Source organism: Asparagus officinalis, chromosome 10, assembly GCF_001876935.1.
Source record: "Asparagus officinalis chromosome 10, Aspof.V1, whole genome shotgun sequence".
Lineage (NCBI taxonomy): Eukaryota > Viridiplantae > Streptophyta > Magnoliopsida > Asparagales > Asparagaceae > Asparagus > Asparagus officinalis.
In genome coordinates, this window is record NC_033803.1 from 67,142,059 (window position 1) to 67,164,553 (window position 22,495).

The window sequence follows — 22,495 nt, forward strand, 5'->3', positions numbered from 1 at the left end:
AAAAAGAGTCGTTTATAGACTCAAAATAAAGAAACACCAGACAGAGCAGTCACAACTAATAAACTAGGATTTTATTCATCAAAAGCTATTTTAATACATCAAGAAAAGAGTCTTTTGTAGACTCGTAAGTAAAAAAGGTAAAAAATAATATATTTTACCAAAAATAGAAAAAATGTCAAACACTAGAATATAACCTTCTACTAGGGTTTGTGATCCTCCTTACAAATTTCAACTGAAAAGGATGTCGTTTGCTAGGATGCATTCAGTCCGGATACAACCTTGTTTGGTTGGGAAAATTGAAGAAGAAAATTGAGAAAACGAATTTGTAGTATTCTTTCTAACAGACTTAGAAAAAAATTAATTACAATTCTCTCAATATAATTTCTCTCTAGCAGACTTAGAAAAAAAATTACAAATCTTCTCGATCGGATTCCCGATTTATAAAAGAGAGAAAGATCGACGGAGACCTTTCCTTTTGTTTAACCTGGGTTCTTCTTGGTGTCGATGGAATGTCTCCGTCGAATGCTTGCGTCGAGTTTTTTTTCTATTGACGATCCGAATACTTCACCTCGTGGAACGTTGTTTTCGTCTCTTGACTCAAAGTCTTGGACGAACTTACGTGACAAGTTTAAAAATAACTCTTAACGAGTTTAATAACTCAGTGCGAGCTATAACTCTATGAAAGAGTTGATTGATTTAACTGAAAATCGATTTGTAAGCCAAGGTTGATGAAAGCTCCAAGAACAACTCCGAGGGTCAGAAGATTGCCGAAATCTTTCTTCTGCCAAGAAGCCTTGTGCCGATCTCCCAAAAGATTGATTCCGAACTCAATTGAGTTTGCTGATATTTATAGAGAGATTTGGGTGTAATCACCCTTTAATCCGTTTCTTAATGGGGGTTTATGAGGTGTAACTATCCCCTTAAATCTCTCCTTAATGAGGGTTTATGAGGTGTAACTGCCCCCATTAAGTGAAAAAACGATTCTGAAACTGTTCAGGTTCTGTTTGAACCAGTCAAACGCGAAATTCGCTTTCTGGAATGAACTCTGCGTCTTGATCCTGGAATGCAGAGTTGGGCTCTGTGTATTGGGCTGAAAACGCAGCAATGAACTCTGTATTTGGATTTAGAACGTAACGATGAACCTTGCGTTTTGGGCTGAAATTTCATATACAGATACTATACAGATACAGATGCAGATAATCTTCGATAAGGAAAATTCATATCCATATCCGCTAAAATTGGATACAGATACGAATATAGATGCGGATATATAAGTGGAAATGCGTGGAAATACAAAATGGATATGAGAAAACTAAAATAGTATTGAAAAAATATAGTTTATGTGATACAAAAGAGTTCATTAATATGTTCATTATATCTAAAAAGCTAAGATTATACATCTTAATCATTAAAATTAACCTCAAATCCATAATCCGTAATCTAAGAATTAAAACTATCATAACAGTATTACTAATATGTATTCGGATACGGTTACGGATATTTCCTCAGATATGGGTATGATTTACCACCCCTGCCCTTTGCTCATTCGTACTGGACATTCAAAACCTGCCTAAAAAGGGGAAATTTTTTGACAATGATTTTGATGCCGATTTTGAAGCCCAAAACAATGGAACTTTGCGAATCTGACGGATAACAGTGGTTGCCTGCAGCAAACCCATTGATCTTGACAATCTTTTGAGAGCTTCAAATCGACTAGTCTTTCACATGATTTGGACAAGTTTGACTTTGTCGAGTTTGACCCTTCTAGTCTCGAACGCACCCATGTAGGCTAGAGTTGTATCTAGACATGCATCACAATCTGATAATCATCCAAAGTTAAGGGGGGTTTTCTGAAGTCTAGCCTTAGTATGATGCAGTCAAAATTAAGGACTTGCTCAGATTGTTGAGATAATTAGTTGTGGACCAAAAACAGCCAGAAGCAGCCTGTCACCGAGAAAGGGGGTGGGGGTGTGAATGTGGGGCGTGGGGGCCACACACACGTTCAGGTTAGGTTTGTGAGGAGATAAAGCATGTTACCAAAGTAATCTTGAGACAGTACCGAAGATCACGTGTGAGGAGATAAATCTCGTGAGCAGTTTTTTCGTTTCCTGGCCCACCCGACTCTATGCTATATATCTCATTCAATCACTTCTTAGGGCTTCATGCAAAACAGGGGGAGAACGCAGAAAGTTTTTCGACGCGCAGAGGGGGAACACAACAATGTTTTTCGGCTGTTGTTGAGAGAGAAATTGAGAGATTGTTAGAGGGTTTTATTTGTGAGACTTTGTGTGATTGTAAACCCTATTTGTATTCTCTTTCTCTCTAATAGTAGATCTCCTCCCTCCTTGCCCCGTGGATGTAGGCAAGTTGCCGAACCACGTAAAATTCGTTATTTTATTTTGATTTGTAATAGCTTCTTAGGTTTCCTCGACAAGTCAGTCCTATAACTGATGAGAGGAAGAGTGTATATCCCACTATGTTGAGATATATCACTATGGATTCTTGTTTTCTTTGTGAAATAAAGATTTAGTTGTAATCTTACTCTCTTGTTGTGCACCAGAAGTACTTCCGAAATTTTCGCTAGCCACAACAAGTGGTATTAGAGCTACAGGTTAGGCTTGGAGCTTGTTTGAAGGATTCCCTGAAGGATTCCTATTTAAAGAGTTAGATCGACAACATGGGTGAATCAAGCACATCAGGTTCGTCTCTTGCGAAGGTGATACAGAGTCTGAGCATCAATAATACAAAGATTGATGTTCCAAAGTTTGACGGTAAGATTAATTTTGGATTGTAGAGGTGTCACGTAATGAATGCATTGAATGCACAGAATTTGGAGGAGACACTTAAGTGCAATAGAAACCCGAAGACATGGAGGATAAGGTTTGGAAGAAGATGAACAGTAAGGCTTGTGGAGTTATTCGGTCATGCTTGACGTCGGATCTTATGTATGATGTTATGAACGAGACGTTGACGAAGAGATTGTGGGAAACGCTCAATGAGAAGTATCTCACTAAGAGCATTGAGAATCGACTTCACTTGAAGAAGAGGTTTTACCAATTCAAGATAAAGAGGATAGTTTCCATTAGGGAGCATGTAAACAACTTCACAAAGCTACTTTCAGATATGACCAATGTGAACATCATGGTTAAGGATGAAGACAAGACGATGCTACTTTTGTGTTCGTTGCCGGAGGATGATTATGATATGTTTGTTCTCACTATGGTCAATGGAAAAACTATTGTTAGTTATAAGGAGGTGACTTCAGCGTTGATAAATTATGAGTTGAGGAAGAGTGATGGTGAACCCTCCGAGAAGGCATCATGTGATGCATTAGCAGTTCGAGGCCGTGATCTAAACTGCCACCTGTTTAACCGCTCAAAATTAAAGAATAGAGGTGACCATAAGAGTATTTGTAGGAACCATTGTTGTTTTTGTAATGAAGAAGGATATTAGAAGAACGAGTGCTCAAAGTTAAAAGATAAAGCCGGGAAGAATAAAGGAAAAGCTGTACAAGCTTCAGAACTGAATGTTGTCAAGGCTAGTGACGACAATTCAGATACGAATTCTTTGGGCTTTTCATGCTCAGTATTACCGTCAGTTTGTTACGCTGAATCTACGGAGTGGGTGATGAATTCTGATGCTACATACCATATTTATCCTAGGAGGGATTGGTTTTTCAGCTTTGAGGAGTTAGAAAGATGGATGTCGTGCTTATGGGTAATGATCATATATGCCATATTGATGGTATTGGTACAGCTCGGATCCGTATGTGTGACGGGGTGACTTAAGAGCTGAAGGAAGTGAGGTTCGTACCGCAATTGACGAATAACATTATTTCACTTGAAACTTTGGAGACAACTGGCTATCGGGTGATCTTGGAAAATGCAATTCTGAAGATCACGAAGGGGTCCATGGTGATGATGCGTAGTGTCAGGAAAAACAACCTATACTACTTGAAGGGTAAGATAGTTACAGGGGATCTGACAGCTTCTATCATTACAGAGGACACTACCAGTTTATGGCACATACGTTTAGAACACACTAGTGATAAGTCCTTATAAACATAGCGAAACATGGGCTATTGAAAGGTGCGAAGACCTGCAAGATGGAGCTGTGTGAGCATTGTGTACTTGGGAAGAAGACGAGAGTGAAGTTTGATACTATTATTCACAATATTCAATGTATATTGGACTACACTCACACAGATATTTAGGACCCTTCCAAGCACATATCACTTGGTGGGGCCAACTATTTTATCATTTTTATTGACGATTATTTCAGGAGAAATTGGGTATACCCTATGAAGCATAAACATGAGGTCCTGCATATTTTTGTGGAGTGGAAGAAGAAAATAGAGCTGCAGACAAGTAGAAAGGTAAAGACTCTTTGTTCGGACAATGAAGGAGAGTATAAGAGTGACCCGTTTCTGCAGTTTTATCGGGATCACGGTATTAGATGACACTTCACAGTACGTGAGACACCGTAACAAAACGGGGTGGCTGAGAGGTTGACTTGTACCTTGCTGGAGAAGATGCAATGTATGATGATACAAAGTGGATTGTCAAGATCCTTTTAGACCGAGGCATTGGTTTATGTGAGCCAGCTCGTGAATAGGTTGTCGTGCACTGCGATACAGGGGAAGACTCTAATAGAGCATTGGTCTGGTTCGGTAGCTAGTGATTATAAGTTGCTTCGGATATTTGGGTGTCCAGCTTATTACCATATCGGTGATGGTAAATTGAATCCGATGGTAAAGAAAGCAGTATTTGTGGGTTTTAGAGGAGTAAAAGGTTTTAAATTATGGGATCCACAAGACAAGAAAATAGTTATTAGCAGAGATGTTACATTCGACGAGGCGTACATGATGAGGCCTCAAAGTCCCTCAGCAGGTGAAGGGAGACCAGACAAGAGGAATATCGCAGCAGGTGGAGGATGATGTGACTCCACCCACACTAGATAGCATTGTAACCATTAAGACTCCTACAGAGGTGATACTGGAAGGAGATAAGATGATAGTCGGGCATTTAGAAGATACAGTGAATGGTGAGACTCAGGAGCTGAGTCATGTTCAGAAGTTCATTGCAGCAAACAGACCCAAAAGAGTGATTCGTCGGCCAGCTAGATATAATAATGTTATGGCTACATATGCCTTATCAATTGAGGTTGTTGATGATTTGGTTCCTTCTATATTCAAGGAGGCAGAGTCTAGCTCTGATTCGATCAGGTAGAGGGAAGCTATAGAGGAGGAGATACCTCTCTTTAGAAGATCGACACTTGTGAACTTGTAAAGCTACCGAATGGTAAGAAGGCTATTGGATGCAAGTGGGTGTATGCAAAGAAAGATGAATCTTCTATTGGGGACATTCGGTACAAAGCCAGATTGGTTGCCAAGAGTTATGCACAGCTTGAGGGTGTTGATTACAATAATGTATTCTCACCTGTTGTAAAGCATCCGTCGATTAGGATTCTATTGGCATTGATAGCATAGCTGGATTCAGATTTGGTCCAAATAGATGTTAAGATAACCTTTCTATATGGAGATTTAGAAGAGAAGATCTACATGACACAACCTATAGGGTTCAAAGCTGCAGGAAAGGAAGAATTGGTGTGCAAGCTGAAGAAGTCTCTTTACGGATTGAAGCAATCGCCGCGATAATGGTACAAGAGATTCGACGACTTTATAATTGGCCGAGGGTATACGAGGAGCCCATATGACTCATGTGTTTACATGCACAAACTACAGGATGGTGAGTACATCTATTTGTTACTATATGTTAATGATATGCTTATTGCCTCCAGGAATTCTTCGGCTATTCGAAAGTTAAAAAAAGAGCTGTCATCTGAGTTTGAGATGAAGGATCTTGGAGAGGTGAAGAAGATATTAGGTATGGAGATCGAGAAAGACAAGGCGAAGGGGAGATTGAAGCTTACACAGAGGAGTTATCTGCAGAAGATGTTAAAGAAATTCAGCTTTGATGGAAATGCAAAGACAGTGAGTACTCCATTGTCTCCCCACTTCAAGCTTTCAGCTTTGATATCACCTATTTTAGTTGAGGACAGAGATTACATGTTGAATGTTCTATATGTTAGTACGGTGGGTAGCTTGATGTATGCTATGGTGTGTACGAGGCCAGACTTATCACAGACCGTGAGCATGGTATCCAAGTACATGCACGACCCAGGGAAGAGTCATTGGGAGGCCGTGAAGTGGATTCTATGATATATCAAAGGTACCGTGGATGTTAGTTTGGTATTTCAGAAGAATGTGAAGACATGGCAGGATTGTATTGGTTACGTGGATTCAGATTATGCGGAGGATCTTGACAAACGCTGGTCTACTTCAGGATATGTTTTTACATTGGCAAGAGTACCGGTATGTTGGAGATGTACACTTCAGTCTACAGTGACTCTTTCTACTATAAATGCGGAGTATATGGCAGTGACTGAAGCTGTGAAGGAGGCTTTGTGGTTGCGTGGATTGTTGAAAGACTTGAGGATTGCATAGGAGACCATTCTGGTGTATTGTGATAGCATGTCGGCTATCTATTTGGCAAAAAACTAGGTCTATCATGCACGCACGAAGCACATTGATGTCAGATTCCACTTCGTTCGTGATGTCTTGTATGATGAAGATGTTATATTAGAGAAGATCCACACAAATGACAACCCTATGGATATGTTTACCAAAGTTATTTCAGGTATTAAGTTTGGTCATTGTTTGGAGCTTTTGAACATTCTTCGGTATTTAGCCTTTGAAGGCCATTTGGGTGAACTACGTTCGGCTTGATACCATGGACAAGAGGATACATAGGCAGTCTTTAGATGCAGCCGGTTGGATTGTTTGTTTTTTATGGGGGAGATTGTTTGGACTCTCGTTCGGGTTCCTGACTTGTTGTGGATTGAGTCCATTGTCGTGGATTTATTCCACTTCGTACTGGACGCAACAAGTGGAACATTTGGTTGCTTTGGTGTCGGCTCAATTTTGAAAAAAACTTTGTCGAGATGGAGAATTATGAATGTGGGACGTGGGGGCCACACACACGTTCATGTTAGGTTTGTGAGGAGATAAAGCATGTCACTAAAGCAATATTGAGACAGTGCCGAAGATCAAGTGTGAGGAGATAAATCGTGTGAGCAGTTTTTTCGTTTCCTGGCCAACCCGACTCTGTGCTATATATATCTCTTTCAATCACTTCCTAGGGCTTCGGGCAAAACGGTGGGAGAACGCGGAAAGTTTTTCGGCGTGCAGAGGGGAAAAATACAATGCTTTTCGGTTGTTGTTGAGAGAGAAATTGAGAGATTATTAGAGGGTTTTATTTGTGAGACTTTATGTGATTGTAAACCCTATTTGTATTCTCTTTCTCTCTAATAGTAGATCTCCTCCCTCTTTACCCTGTGGACGTAGGCAACTTGTCGAACCATGTAAAATTCGTTGTCTTGCTGTGATTTATAATAGCTTCTTAGGTTCCCTCGATAAGTCCGTCCTAGAACTAATGAAAGGAAGAGTGTATATCACACTTTGTTGAGATATATCATTGTCGATTCTTGTTTCCTTTGTGAAATAGAGATTTAGTTGTGATCTTACTCTCTTATTGTGCACTAGAAGTGTTGCCGAAATTTCCGCTGCGCACAACAAGGGGGGATTGGAACTGTATAACAAAGATTTACTCGATAATCACAGGAGTCTTCAAGTGTTAGATAGAAAACCCTGAATATGTAAAAGAAAGGGCTTAATTATATTTAGATTAGGACAAGAATCAAAATGGAAAATGTAATAGTGGAAATAGGAAGAACAATTCAAATCATAATACTGGAGTAATCACCAAAACGCGAAGTACTTGCATAGACAGAAAGTTCTGAAGCATCGAAGTGGATGAACATCTAGGCTCAGAAAATTTGCTCCGATACCATGACAAAAGAGATAAACTAATGCATTATTATAATTTCCTTGTAGGTACAGATGAAGGCCTACTTATACAAACAGGATCAGTTTATTGTAGAAATACCCTACAACCAATCCTTCAATCAAGCTCAGTTACATGATCAGGTCATAAATTAGATATAACATTACCCTTGTTAGAGACATATCTAGCATTGGTAAGCATAAACTTAAGGACAAGTCTATCAAGATACGACATAAGAATCTAACAGCTAGTAGGTTCTTACCTTAAGCTGCCCAAGGGTAGAGGAAACAATCACAATATTTGGTGAATCTGCTAGCTCGAGAAGGGGCAGGAGTGCTTCAGTTACTCTCTTGACACCATAATAGTTTGCGTTCAAGCATTCTAACGCCGTCTCATGGGTCTCTCGTGCTAATTCTGCTATCTTATTTGCCCTTGATTGGTTATCTTTCTGTTTCATGTGAAAAATAAGGGAAATCACTCTTACAACAATACATAATATTGATCTCTGTTTCTGTTCAAGACATACGTCGGGTGAGTTTTACTGTATAATCATACATTTAACATTGAGTTACTGTTCACATTTGCTTGGTTGAAAACAACATATTTTTATAAGGGTTAATTGCATATAAACCCCTTGGACTATCACCCAATTGTGAATATACCCATTGCCGTCTATTGTTGCAGATAGACCCTCTGAGAGACTTTTTTTTTAAAAATCCTCAGGAGGTCCATTATCCAATGAAAAAAAATCTTCTTCTCTTAGGTTAAAAGAGTCAAAAGAATTTCGCCCAGGGGTTTATCTGTAGCAATAAAAATACAGGGCGTCCATCCGCAATTGGGCGACAGCACAAAAGGTCAATCTGCAATTAACCCTAGTATTTAACTAGATATTTGCAAGCAAAACCAGCCAGTCAGTTATTTTACATAAGAGTAGAGCAGTATTAGGCCAAAAAAGGGTAAATTTCACTTAACACCCAATAAGCTTGGGTGTTTAACGCTTAACCCTAAAAAATGTTGAAACTCTCACTAAATCCCCTATAACTGTAAAATTTCAGAAAACCTCTAAAACATTATGAATTTTTATGTTTAAACGATATTCTCTGTTTGGGAACCCAAAAATATGGCTGACACCATTACGGAGATTAAATGTAAAAGAAAAAGAAAAAAAAAACAAATTTTGAGGGTCTTCTGAAACTCCCAAAGTTATAGTGAGTTTAGTGAGACTTTCAAAATTTTTAGGGTTAAATGTCAAAACACCCGCACTTATTGGGGTTTTAGTGAACTATCATTGGTAAGAATCTCAAAATGCTTAGAAGAATTATAAAATTCTACAATTGATCTATTTGCTACAGCACTCGGGTATTCACTTATTATACCACTCTTGATTAGATTTTCACCTCTTCCAACGAAGCAACTTCCTGAGGATTTACTTCTAGGCCACTAACCCCTGCATTATTCACCTGCAAGAGTATTCAATTGAAAATCCAATTCTAGAGATAAAAAGGGAGGGGGGAAAAAAACTTTACCAAAATATCAAGCTTCCCAAATTGGGTCTTGACGAAATTTGCCAGGGAGGAAACACTAGAAGGGTCGGCCACATCAAGCTGATGAAACAAGACGTCAGAGAGTCCGGAGCTTCTGAGCTCCTCAACGGCTTCGGTGCCCCTCCTCTCGTCTCTGGCTGTCAACACGACCAGGACCCCTCGAGACGATAGCTGCCTGCAAATCTCCAACCCGATCCCTTTGTTTGCTCCTGTTACTACTGCGGTCCTGGAAGAAGAGTTGAGTCGAGGAATAAGTTAATTACGAGAAATTTTGAGTACAAACGAACTGGGATTTACCTCTTTGTTGATCCCTTGCTGAAGGGCTCCTCCATTTCTAGCTCAAGTGATGATGGTCGCCGAGTCCAAAACTAGGCTCTGCAGATAATGGTGGTGGACAGTTCACGTATAGAGAATTAGGAGGAGAAATTTTCTAAACAGGCCCTTTTTATGATCTATTTTAAAATATTTTTCCTAAAATCGAGTCAGTTTTAATTAGATCAAAAGATTTCTTTCTAATTAGTTAGGACTGTCAACCCCAATTAATGAGTAATCTCCTTAGTTTATCTTTTAAATAGTCGGGGTTGGCAACCGTGACTATTTTGAACTGCAGTTTCAGCCCCCACTACTAACTCGTGTGATTAAACTAGCATCTAATTAGTCGGGGTTGGCAACACGACTAATTAAAAAAAAAATTAAATCGACCCAGTTTCAACCCTAAAGCGTGTTGCTAATACGTCGAAACTGTGTCGATTTTTATAAATAAATTTGAAATGAGTCGATTTTGGAGAATGGAATTATCAGCACGTGTCGAAACTGGGTTAATTTTTATAAATAAATTTGAAATGAGTCGATTTTAGAGAATGAAATTATAGATAGGTCTATTTTGAAAATTTCTCGCTAATGAGAAATTCACTCTGTTGAAGGAAAGACATAGAAGGTGAGGATACATTCAACGGGTCCCAGATTTTCACCGTCAAATGTTTGTCCACGTCTCAAGCGTCGAAGTTGTCATTTTAATTATGTTTGTTTTCCTTTGATGCTAACAGATATCTGAATTCATCCTCCTTGAAAAGTAGTGGATTTGGTTTCTTCGGCCATTATTGTAGCGGACTAAGACGTCGTGTGGATCCAGCCCAAATTAGGGCCCACACAAGTTAGCTGCAGATTTATTTGAGATTGGATGTGTTTGTCCCGGTTGTCAATTGATTAGTAAGGTGTTTGGGAATGCTTATTTTTTAAAAGCTTACAAGTTGTGCTAACTCTTACTGGCTTTTGGTTTCTGATAAAAATATTATAAAAATTATTTGGGTAGTATAGTAATTTGTTTGGTCAAACCTAACTTATTTAGGTGAGCATATAAGTTAGCTTTTCAAAATTTGAGGTATGACAGCTTTTAAAATGTGACTTATAAGCTAACTTATTTTGTATTTTATTAAACATGTAGAAATGAAAAGGCCGACTTAAAATCTAGTTTGACCAAAAAAGGAAGCCGCCCCAAACACCCTCTAAGAGCAGGAGGACTATGGAATAATTTTTCTCTATTAAAAGGAAAGACACTCACGAGACCATCTAATTGTTTTACACGAACAAAAACGAAGAGTAAGTTTTTTTTTTTTTTTTGGTGCGGATTTGAGGTAGAATAGAGAAAAAGAGAGGAAGAGAAATAGGTGATTTTCATATTATTCGGTTGTTGGATTACAGTGATTCAAACGCTGTTTTTTTCAGAACGACGATGCCGTCTAGGTGATATGGGTGTATCTTCTCTTCGGAACTTAGCGATCCTCATGGGAGCTTGAGGATAGATGATTCTCATGGTAACTTGAGAATAGAGGGGTAAAACAACACAGTGGAATGCAGGTTGAAGCGTGGAACGAGACGGTGAATTCGAAGAATCGAAGCATCTAGTTTTCAGCCCGTGAGTCGACTCATACATGTACATGAGTCGACTCATTAGGTTGAGTCGACTCATGCCTCGTTTTCTCGTGCCTGTCATGAGTCGTTTTATCCAAAGTTTCTGACGAGTCGACTCACCTCATCATGAGTCGACTTACTTGGCATGAGTCGACTCATGCATGTTTATGAGTCGACACATCGACGGTTTTCTGGTTCGTTTGGGTTTCTGTTTGCACGAATTACTGTGGGGTTTAGGCTTGATTATTTACCACTTTGCCACCCACGTTGTTACACCTATAAAAATGGTTGTTTAGGGTTTCTAATCAATCAGATGTAATCAAAGAGAGTTTCTAATCAAGAGAGATTAGGGTTTAGAGAGAATTAAGAGTTTGTTCTCAGATTGTGAGAGGGGGATTATAATCTTTTCATACTCATAATCTAGAGAGAGTATTTTCCTTCGCCACATATTGAATTATTCTTGTGTTTCTTTCATCCTCTTCTCAATCCACCTTTGATAATTCCGCGATCAAAGGTGCTCGCACGACGACTCGTATTAAGTTAGTATCAAAGCGATCAGATCCTGTGAAGGGGGCATTCTGTGTATGGTCCTGACTTGATCGTAATACAAGAAGCTAGGTAAAATCCTTATTTTATTGGAAGGAGTCCAAAAATTAAGGAAGGAGAAGATGACCTGAAGGGGATAATTCAGCAAGACTTGATACAATGGAGAAGCAGATCAAGACGATTGGTTCTACACTCAATCAGCTCGTAGGTCTCATCAATGGAAAGGACAAAAATAAGGAATCTTCTTCGAAGGGTAAGAAGAAGCTCGAAGAGTCCGATGGAGAGGGTGAGAAAACTGGTTCTGATGAGAAGGCCGAGATTGTTAAGACTGCTCCACATCAAGGGGGTAAGAATTACTACCATAACTTAAAAATTGATTTCAATCTGAAGATTCCTGTTTATGATGGGAGTGTCAATGTGGAGAAGCTCAATGATTGGATCGAGCATGTGGAGATGTATTTCACTCTCTATGGATATTCATCCAAGGAAAAGATTGTGTTCATGACTTTGAAGCTTTTGAGGTACACGTTGACGTGGTGGAAATCCTACTACAAGCAGGAGAAAAAGGTGGTGTCGTGAAACAAGTTTAAGGAGTTACTGAGAAAGCAGTTCTATCCAGTGGCGTTCCTTAAGGAGCGTTGGTACAAATAGTACGGCTTACGCCAAAAATTCAATCAGACCGTTCAAGAGTACACGACGGAGTTCCAGCAGCAGGTGATGGTTCTAAACGTCATGACGGATGAATACTCCATCTTTATGAAGTACATGGCAGGTCTAAACGAATACATCCGGAAGGAGATAAAGCTACTCACGGTCGAGTCTATTGCAGAGACAAGCGTGAAAGGTATTGCCATCGAGGGCAAGCAAACGAAGAGCAACGAGGCAAAAGGAGATGCAAAACTGATGTGAGGTGAGTCTAGTGGTTCCAAACATAAGGAGGAGAAGAAGGGTGATCCAGGGAGAACAGAACTGATTTACAGTCACTGCAAGAAGACAGGACATATCGCTGATCGATGCTGGGAAAAGTATCCTCATCTGAAGCCAAAAGGATTAAAGAAAAAGAGAAGAAGAAGGCATACGTGATAGCACAGGGTCTGAAGGAAATTCCTGGGATGACAGAGTCCAACAGTAGTCTCAATCTTATGGCATAAAAATAGGCCACGAAAGAGGACGAAGACCCCCCGAGAGCAGCTCTTTGTGCTAAAGTTATAAGTGAAGACCAGTTTGGTTGATGCCATTGTTAATCCAGACAGTAAAAAGAATTTGATATCCAAGGCCTTGGTTCAGAAGCTGGGTCTGAAGACAGTCAAGTATCAGAAACCCTATCCATTAGGGTGGATTCAGAAGGAGACGGGACTAAGTGTAGTTGATCAATGTATTGTCAGATTTGCATTCCACGAGTCGTATATTAACGAGGTCACGTGCGGCGTTGTTCTATTGGATGTTTGTCAGGTTATACTGGGCAATCCGTACTTGTGGGATAGATACGCGGTCTATGAAAAGCAGGCTCAGAAGTACACATTCACCAAGGATGGTGAAAAGTTCATATTTCGTTCGGCGTTTCTTCCGAGGGAGGCAAACTTAGCGGCGGTGACACGAGCGAAGAGGCTAGTGAATGCAAACAAGAAGTTCGCCTCGCTGTACATTAGACTTCATGACGAGCCATCGAAAAGGAATTGCATATTAGAGCAGAAGACGACTACGATGAGGTGAGGAACGAAGGAGTCATTTCCAGTTGTACGTCGATATCAGGTTCCTAGCAAAGCCAGGTGGTACAGAAAGGATGGAGGAGCTCGCGAGTTTTCTTAGCTAAAGTTCTAACTTGAATGGGAGTTTAAGTTCCTAAAGAGGGGACCTATGATATGGGTGTATCTTCTCTTCGGAACTTAGCGATCTTTATGGGAGCTTGAGGATAGATGATTCTCATGGTAACTTAAGAATAGAGAGGTAAAACAACACAGTGGAACACAGGTTGAAGCGTGGAACGAGACGGCGAATCAAAGAATCGAAGCATTCAATTTTCAGCCCATGAGTCGACTCATACATGTACATGAGTCGACTCATTAGTGTTTGTGGGAAAATTTGCAGTAAAAGAAATAAAGGAAAATCGATTTGTATTCCTTCGATCTCAATTACAATTGTATTTCCTGATTACGAAAGAGAGGAGAATTGATCTGGATTCTCCCCTTTGTTTAAATCTGGGTTCTTCACGATGACGATGGAGTGCCTCCCTCGAATGCTCACGTCGAGTTTGCTCTCCGTTGACGATCCGCACATCTTGATTCACTGGAACGATATCTTCTCCTCATGATTTGACGTTGTGGAGAACTTGCGTGGTAAGTTTGAAACTCTTGATGAGTTGATAACTCTGAACGAGTTTTAACTCTTGAAAAAGAGTTGATTTAAACCGAAAGTTCGGTTGATAAGCCAAGGATGAAGAAGCTCTTGTTGAAGATCTCCCAAGCTCTAGAAAATGCTCCAAGGATCTCTTCTGTTGCTGTCAAACCGAGAGCCAAGTCCCCTCTGCTCCAACCTCGCTGCCAAACCTCAGATCCAAAAAGCCAACCTGAACTCCATTGAGTTTACCCATATTTATAGGGAATTGACGGGTGTAACCGTCCCCTTAATTCTCTCCATAATGGGATTGAGAGGGGTGTAACCCCCCCTTAATCCGCTCCCAAGTGGGGCAGAAATCCCTCAGATCATGGAGGAAAAACGGTTCCTACAACCGTTCAGCTCGTGTTTGAACGAGTCACGCCCACGTTGGCGTTCAGGATCCTAACTCCACATTTTAGACTGGAGACGCGGAGTTGGGTACCCGCTGGGCATAAAAAAAAACACGGGTCCGACCCCAGCGTTTTAATGTTATAACGCGGGTCCGACTCCAGCGTTTTACTGTTGACACACGGGGAGGACCTCCGTGTTGGCCTTCTTGTTTTGATGATGTTTAACAAACAATTTACTTCTAATGTTGTTTGTCTAGTGTTTGTGTTTTCGTATTTATTCTAGGCAAACAACGTGTTGGAGGATGGATGGAAAAGAGCTTCAACGATCATATCCAATGGAGGTTGGCGGAATAGTGGAGTGAAGCTTTGCAATTCAAAATTAAAGATCCAAGTTCAAGCTTCATCTGCAGAGTGTACCAAGTCAAGCTTATTGAAGATCAAGATTGCTTGGGTAAATTAGTTTAGGGCTTATATTATGTGTGTTAATACTTCAAGCTCAATATCACACACACACACGTTTGGTTTGGTTTATCGTCGTTTTGGATTATAGACTTAATGACATTATTTTATATCTTTTATCAAGTTTATAAATCTATTGGAAAGTTTTCAAAACTTTGTTTAAACTCATTTTGTCAAGATCAAGCTTTTACAAGTCCATACTTATGTAATTTTGCAAAATAATGAGATTCCACAATTGGGAAATGTAAATTGGAAAATTCTTTTTTGTAACATGTTCAAAATAATATTTGCAAACATTTTCCAAAGTTTCATCAAGTTTGAAATTGATTTGTTACGTTTAATTGAATTTACAAAATCATGTTTTTCGTTCGTGCATGTTCGTGCATGTTTTTACAAAACAGATGAGTTTTCACAAATGGGAAGTGATATTTAAGAAATTATTTCTTTTAAATGTTTATCTACATGTTTAGAAACTTTTTTCAAAATTTTATCATTTTTGGAGTTGATTTACTGTGCCCAATTGATTTTACAAAATCGTGTATGTTAGCAGATTTTCCGAAACTCTATATCTGTGTTCAAATATTTATTTCTCTCAAATGAGAAATTATTTTTCAGAAATTCTTTCTCTAACATATTCTTATATATGTATAGAACCTTCTCTCAAAGTTTTATAATTTTTGGAGTTGATTTAATATTTTTAATTAATTTTACAAAACCAGATACATAAATTTTAAAAATGCTAAATTTAGGGGTATTTTGGTCTTTTCAGCCTATAACGGCTAGTAACGGCTAGTTTTTGATATTTTCGGTTTTTGGGAGTTTGTGGCTGGTTTAAGAGGCTATAAAAAGCTCTCAACTTTCATTGTTTCTCATGGATGTTTAAGAGAGTTTTAAAAAGAGTTTTACAAGTTTGTTGAAGGGTTTTTAAGTTTGTTTCAAGAGTTTGTTTGTGAAGAAAATTCCACAAGAGCTTGAGGAGATCATCTATTGGAGTTTGAGCAATCAACTATTCTTCCTCCATCTCTTGTTATCTATTGAGAAGTTTTCTAAACTCTTTTCTAGCTTTATATTTATTTGTTTGATTATCATCTTATTAAAGCTAGTTTCATATTGAGTTTAGATTTAATTAATCTCATTGTTACACACACCCACTTGAGCTTATTGTATTTGCATTCATAATATATTTGGGGTTGAGAGAGATAGTAACATTGAGTTGAGCCTAATTGAGTTCTCATCCATATTAGAGAACAATCATTTGTTGTATTGTTACATTGTGAGATTGTAAGGTTTTCGGTGAGCTAGAAAACCGAGTGTGTTGTGAAGTTTTCGGTGAACTAGAAAACCGATTGTGAGGAGTGAACGTTGTTCGGTGAGCGTTAAAAACCGACATAGTATGGTTGTAAACGTTATTCGTGTGAGCGTAGAAAACCCGGTTGTGATAGTGGATTTCTCCCCGGGAGTGGGGAGCGGAGACGTAGGACGGAAGGTCCGAACTCCGTGATCATATCTTGTGTTTGAGTGTGCTTTGGCGTTTATTTATACTTGTGTTTATATTTCTTGTCGCCATTGTCATTAGCTCATCATTTATATGATCCACTATCTAGTTCACATTGTTTACCCCTTGTGTTAGTTTATATATCCTTGCATATATATATATTTCATCATATAGGATATATCTCATTGTTTACATTGCTTATCCTAGCTCATATATCTTGTGATATTTCATACTTGCTAGGATAACTTGTTAATTAATTTTAATTGGCATTTAATCGGATTAGATTAGCATAAGACCCTAATCACCCCCCCTCTAGGGTCTAACAATTGGTATCAGAGCTTGGTGCTCTTTGATTTAAGGTCTAATCGCCTTGAGTTAAAGATCCAAGTTATATTTTTGTGCTAATCTCCTCCGCGTTTTAGTCTTAGAGCGTGGTGATGAGTTCCGCATCTTGCTTTGGAGAGATTATCAACAAGTAATCTCTTTTGTCATAGCGTTGCAAAGATCATTGTCTTGTAATCTTCGTCTTGGCTCCTTGAGAATATGAGAGTCGTCAGTTTGTAACTCCCGATGTTGATTGTGAATGCTGTTGAACTAGAGCCCTCATCGGTTGTCATGAAGGTCGTCAGATTGTAACCTTCAGCGATCTACGTGAAAGTCTTCAAATTGTAGCCTTCTGGAAGTCGTCAGATTGTAACTTCCATCATCGGTGTTTGATGGGGGATAAGCTATCTATTGTAATTTTTAGACAGCCTACAATTAGGTTGAGTCGACTCATGCCTGTCATGAGTCGACTCACGAAACCTAGCCGTTTTATCGAAAGTTTCTGACGAGTCGACTCACCTCATCATGAGTCGACTCACTTGGCATGAGTCGACTCATGCATGTTTATGAGTCGACTCATCGACGGTTTCCTGGTTCGTTTGGATTTCTGTTTGCACGAATTCCTGTGGGATTTAGGCTTGGTTATTTACCACTTTACCACCCACGTTGTTACACCTATAAAAGGGGTTGTTTAGGGTTTCTAATCAATCAGATGTAATCAAAGAGAGATTCTAATCAAGAGAGATTAGGGTTTAGAGAGAATTGAGAGTTTGTTCTCGATTCTAGTAAGATTGTGAGAGATTGATTATAATCTTTTCATACTCATAATCTAGAGAGGATATTTTTCTTCGTCACATACTGAATTATTCTTGTGTTTCTGTCATCCTCTTCTTAACCCACCTTTGCTAATTCTGCGAGCAAAGGTGATCGCACGGCGACTCGTATCACTAGAGTACGGAGTTGGTGGTTTCTTTATTTTGCTTTCTGGACAAATAGATCTCTATGGGTGTTGGAGATTTAAGTTGAGATGGGTTTTAGGGGTTTTGTATTATGGAGGTGATACTATATTTTTCTCTTGTGATTTAATACTCAAGTTTAGGTGTAGCTTTGGGAAATTATACTCTTAGTTCATAGTGAAAGTCTCATAGACATAGGCATGATTTGTTGAACCACTTTAATCCCGTTATTTGCTTGCATGTGATATTTTTGTTGGTGTCATTATTTATTTCTTGTATTTAATTTCACAGATTAATTTCTATAAAAAAATCCCAACAAATGGTATCAGAGTCATGGTTCAAGGTGTGTCTTGGAATGGAAAAAATTGAGAGTTTCATCTCAATGATAAAATTGGATGGTTTCAATTGGTGAGTATGAAAGTTAAAGATGGAAGATATTATCTATTGCAAGGATTTACATGATCCTATTGAAGGAGATAAAGCCAAGCTAGAAAAGATGTCTGATAAGGAGTGAGAGAAACAACATAGAAATGTGATTGGTTGTATTCGGATGTGGATCGACATTAGTATGTTTCACCATATAACGAGTGAGACTAATGTGAAGTCTCTATAGGAGAAGCTTGAAGATCTTTATGAGCAGAAGATGGTGGGAAGCAAGGCTTTCATTATGAGGAGGTTGGCGAACTTAAATTTTAAGGAATGAAGCAACATAGCACTTGAATGAGTTCAAGAGTTTGATAAATTAGTTGACCGTAATGAAATATGACTCTTGATGATTAGTTACAAGCTCTATTGTTGTTAGATTATCTACCAAACAGCTGGAAACATTAGAGGTGACGGTCAACAATGCGGCTTCAGATGGTGTGTTATCGATGAATATGATACTAGTAATTTATTTAATGACGAGACTTAGAAGAAATCTACCGGCACAGATAACTCACAAGTACTTGTCACGGAGAACAGTGGCAGAAGCAGGTATAGGGACCGGTCCAGAGGTCATGGTGCATTTAAAGGCAGAGCAAAGTCTAAATAGAGGAGAGGCAAATAAATGTTACAAGTACTTTGTAAAATTTATTTATGATGCATCTCGAAAGATGAGGGTCTTCATATTGAGGATAAAGAATCAAGTATTTTCAGTCTTCCAACAGTTTCATGTACTGAAGGAGAGACAAACAAGCAAGAAGTCGAAGTGTTTACACACTGATAATAAAGGAGAGTACACCTCCCTTAAGTTTAGGGACTATTGATCCATACATGATATTCAGTATTAGAATAGAGCCAGGTACACTGCAACAAATGGAGTTGCAGAGAGTTAAAATAACCATCATGGAAGAAGTCAGATGCATATTGAAGATGACAAAGTTATCAAAGAGCTTCTGAACTGAAGCTATTCGCACTGAATGCTACATAATCAATAGGTCTCCTTCAAATTTTTTGGGTTCTGATATTCCAGAAAGGGTTTGGTTTATGAAGGATATTTCTTATTGTCATCTAAAGGTATTTGAGTGCAAGGTATTTGCAAGATGAGTTTGGTTTTAAACTAAGGGATTAAGAAAAGAGAACAACTATTAGATGAACAAATGTGATCTTTCACGGGGACTAGACTATTGTAGATCTCAGGAGATAAAAGCAGTTAAATAGTAGTGCTAGTGAGATTCCAGATATGACACTAATTTCGTCTCAAGTACAGTTGCATCCTACAAATATAGAGAACGTGCAGGATGATGATGTTGATGATATAATAGAGCAGAGAGATAGTAATCAGGTCATGAGCAGAATACTCCTCAATAAAGAGCATCACCAACAGTAGGAGACTGCAGAGCCATCGGTTAGGAGATCAGTTAGAAAGCATAGATTATCCTCGAGATATCCTTCCTCAAAGTATTCTTTGCTGACAAAAGAGGGGGAGTTGAAAAATTTTTAGGAGACACATATTTCATAAAGATAAAGAACATATGGTTCTAGACTATGAAAAAAGAAATAAGGTCTCTCTAGAAGAATGATGTTTATGAGTTGGTGGAGTTGTTCAAGGACAAAAAAGCTTTAAAGAATAAAAGAGTGTTCAAGTTGAAGAAGGATGGATACAAGGAGATTCAGAAATATAAAGTCAAAGTAGTGATGAAAGACTTTAGTCAGAAAGATGACATTAATATTGATGACATTTTCTCACCGATTATAAAGATGACGTCCATTAGAGTGATTTTAGGGTTAGCAGCTAGTTCAGACCTTGAAATTGAGCAACTTAATGTCAAGATTGCGTTTCTTTATAGCATTTTGGAGGAAAAGATATACATAGAGCAGTCAGAGGGGTTTGAAGTGAAGAGAAAAGAATACATAGTTTGTAGCTTAAAGAAGAGCCTCTATGGTTTGAAACAGACACTCAGACAGTTGTACAAGAAATTTGACCCTTTTATGTTAGGTCATGACTACCAAAGAACAGTTATAGATTTTTGTGTATATTTCAGGAGATTTTCATATTCTAGCTTCATTATTTTTTTGCTTTATATAAACGACATGCTGAAAATTGGTGAGGACGGTCGGCTGATTAATAGACTGAAGAAGGAGTTATTTAAATCCTTTGACATGAAGGATTTGGGTTTGTCATAGTGAATTCTTAGTATGAAGATTGCTTGTTACAGGAAAGGCGGAAAGTTATGGTTATCACAGGAGAAATATATTGAATAGTTGCTTGATAGATTTAATATAAAAGATGACAAGACAGTTAGTACTCCTTTTGCAGGTCACTTGAGGCTTAGTAAGAAGTAAGCCCAACGACGGATGCGAAAAAGAGTAAGATGAAGAATATTCTTTACTCTTCAGCTATAAAAAGTTTGGTGCATGCCATGGTTTGACTTGACCAAATATATCTCATATAATTAGTGTTGTGAGTAGATTTTGTTCTAATCCAGGGAAAAGTACATTGAAAATGTGTAAAGTGGTCTTGAAATATTTGAAAGGCAATTCCAGATTGTGTTAGAGTTTTGTAGGTTCTAAGCCAATACTACAAGGTTTTACAGATGCAAATATGTCAAGTGATCTCAAGCACAAAAAGTCTACCACAGGTTAGTTGTTCACCTCGGCAGGGGGAGCTGTATCGTGACAGTCTAAGTTACAAAAGTATGTTATTTTATCTACAATAGAAGTGGAGTATATCACAACCGTAGAAGTAGGTAAAAAGATAATTTGGTTGAAAAAATTTCTCATGAGTTAAGCTTGCAATATGACAATTATCAGATTAACATTGATAGTCAGAGTGCTCTAGATTCAAGCAAGAATCCTACATTTCACTCTAAAATAAAATACATCAATGTGAGATATCATTAGCGTAGAGAAGTATTGAGAAAGACAGGCTGATCCTACAAAAGATTCACACAAATGAGAATCTAGCAGATTTCTTGACAAAGACTGTTCCTAGAGAAAAGACCAAGTTGTGTTAGCAATTGGCCGGCATGGACTCTCTGTGAGGAGTCACAGATTGACATACCCTTCTCATTGGGTTGGAGGGGGGATTGTTATGTAGGTCTAGCCCAAATTATGGCTCATACAAGTTAAGCCCACTTAGAGAAATCCTATTTGAGATAGGATGCGTTTGGGCCTAGTATCAATTGACTAGAAGTAGGAGTACTCCTAAATAAGTTTTCTTTATTAAAAGGAAAGGCGCTCATTAGGGACCACTACATAATCACAGCCATTGATTATCTAGTTGATGGTTGTGATTTTTTTAGTACAAATTAGGAATGCGTGCAATACATGGGGGTATGATAAGTGTCAGATTTAGATTGTATCATAACCGCCTACTAAATAATCAACGATTGAGATTAAAAGTAGTGGTCCCTCCACTACTTTTTTGTAGTGGAGAGGATCCAAATCCGCTCATGAGACCCTATAATTGATTTACAGGAATGAAAACTGAGAGCAAGTTTTGTTTTTGGGTGAGCGGATTTTGAGGAAGGGCATAGAAAAAGAGAGGAAGAGAAAAAGTTAGTTTTTGGGATTGCTCGGTTGTACGAGCATTGTTTTCTTCAGAATGACGACGCCATATAGGATATGGTGTTAGTTTCTCCTTGGGTGTTGAAGATTTAAGTTAAGACCCTAAATGTAACACTGTATTTTCTCTTTCTCAAGTTTGGGTATAGTTTTGAGAAAATGTACTCTTAATTTATAGTGAAATATTTCTATTTGAATTACCCCGTGGAAGTATGCATAATTTGCCGAACCATGTTAAATCTTAGCGTTTGTTTGCATGTGATATTCTTGTTGGTGCCATTATTTGTTTCTTGTGTTTAATTTCGTAGATCAATCTCTATAAAATTCCTAACATAAGATGCTCTCTGATAAGGACTAGAATATGAGTCCTAAAATTATGATATCATTGCACATAAAGAAATTTATACATAAGGAGTAACAAGGATAAATAATTGACGCTGTCATCATATTTGATTTGCAAGGTAAATACAGTTTACTTCATGACCTTCGTACTTCAAAGCAATTGCTGCTGTATTCTTCAGATTTCTTTTCGGTATTCCCTTTTGTGTATTTCTTCCTTCTTGGTTGTATATATTGTGTCTTTAAATAGGGCTCTCTCGTACATGATCTATTCACAACCATACAAATAAAATACCTCTGTATT

The 22,495-nt window shown here is 38.4% G+C and overlaps 1 protein-coding gene across 2 annotated transcripts in view; it reads right to left on the reverse strand.

Moving 5' to 3' along the window:
- LOC109825805 ((+)-neomenthol dehydrogenase-like) overlaps nt 1–22,495 on the reverse strand; it is a 33,489-nt gene that overhangs the window by 7,614 nt on the left and 3,380 nt on the right. Inside the window, exons 1-4 of one of the 2 annotated variants that reach the window (XM_020392703.1) lie at nt 9,746–9,902; nt 9,431–9,674; nt 9,302–9,364; nt 8,167–8,352 (exon numbers count right to left, since the gene is read on the reverse strand). In XM_020392703.1, the coding sequence (XP_020248292.1) occupies nt 8,167–8,352; nt 9,302–9,364; nt 9,431–9,674; nt 9,746–9,780 (528 nt within the window). In that variant the 5' untranslated portion in view covers nt 9,781–9,902. Of the gene's footprint in view, nt 1–8,166; nt 8,353–9,301; nt 9,365–9,430; nt 9,675–9,745; nt 9,903–22,495 lie in introns of those variants that run through there. The other variant, XM_020392702.1, reaches the window with a different exon arrangement.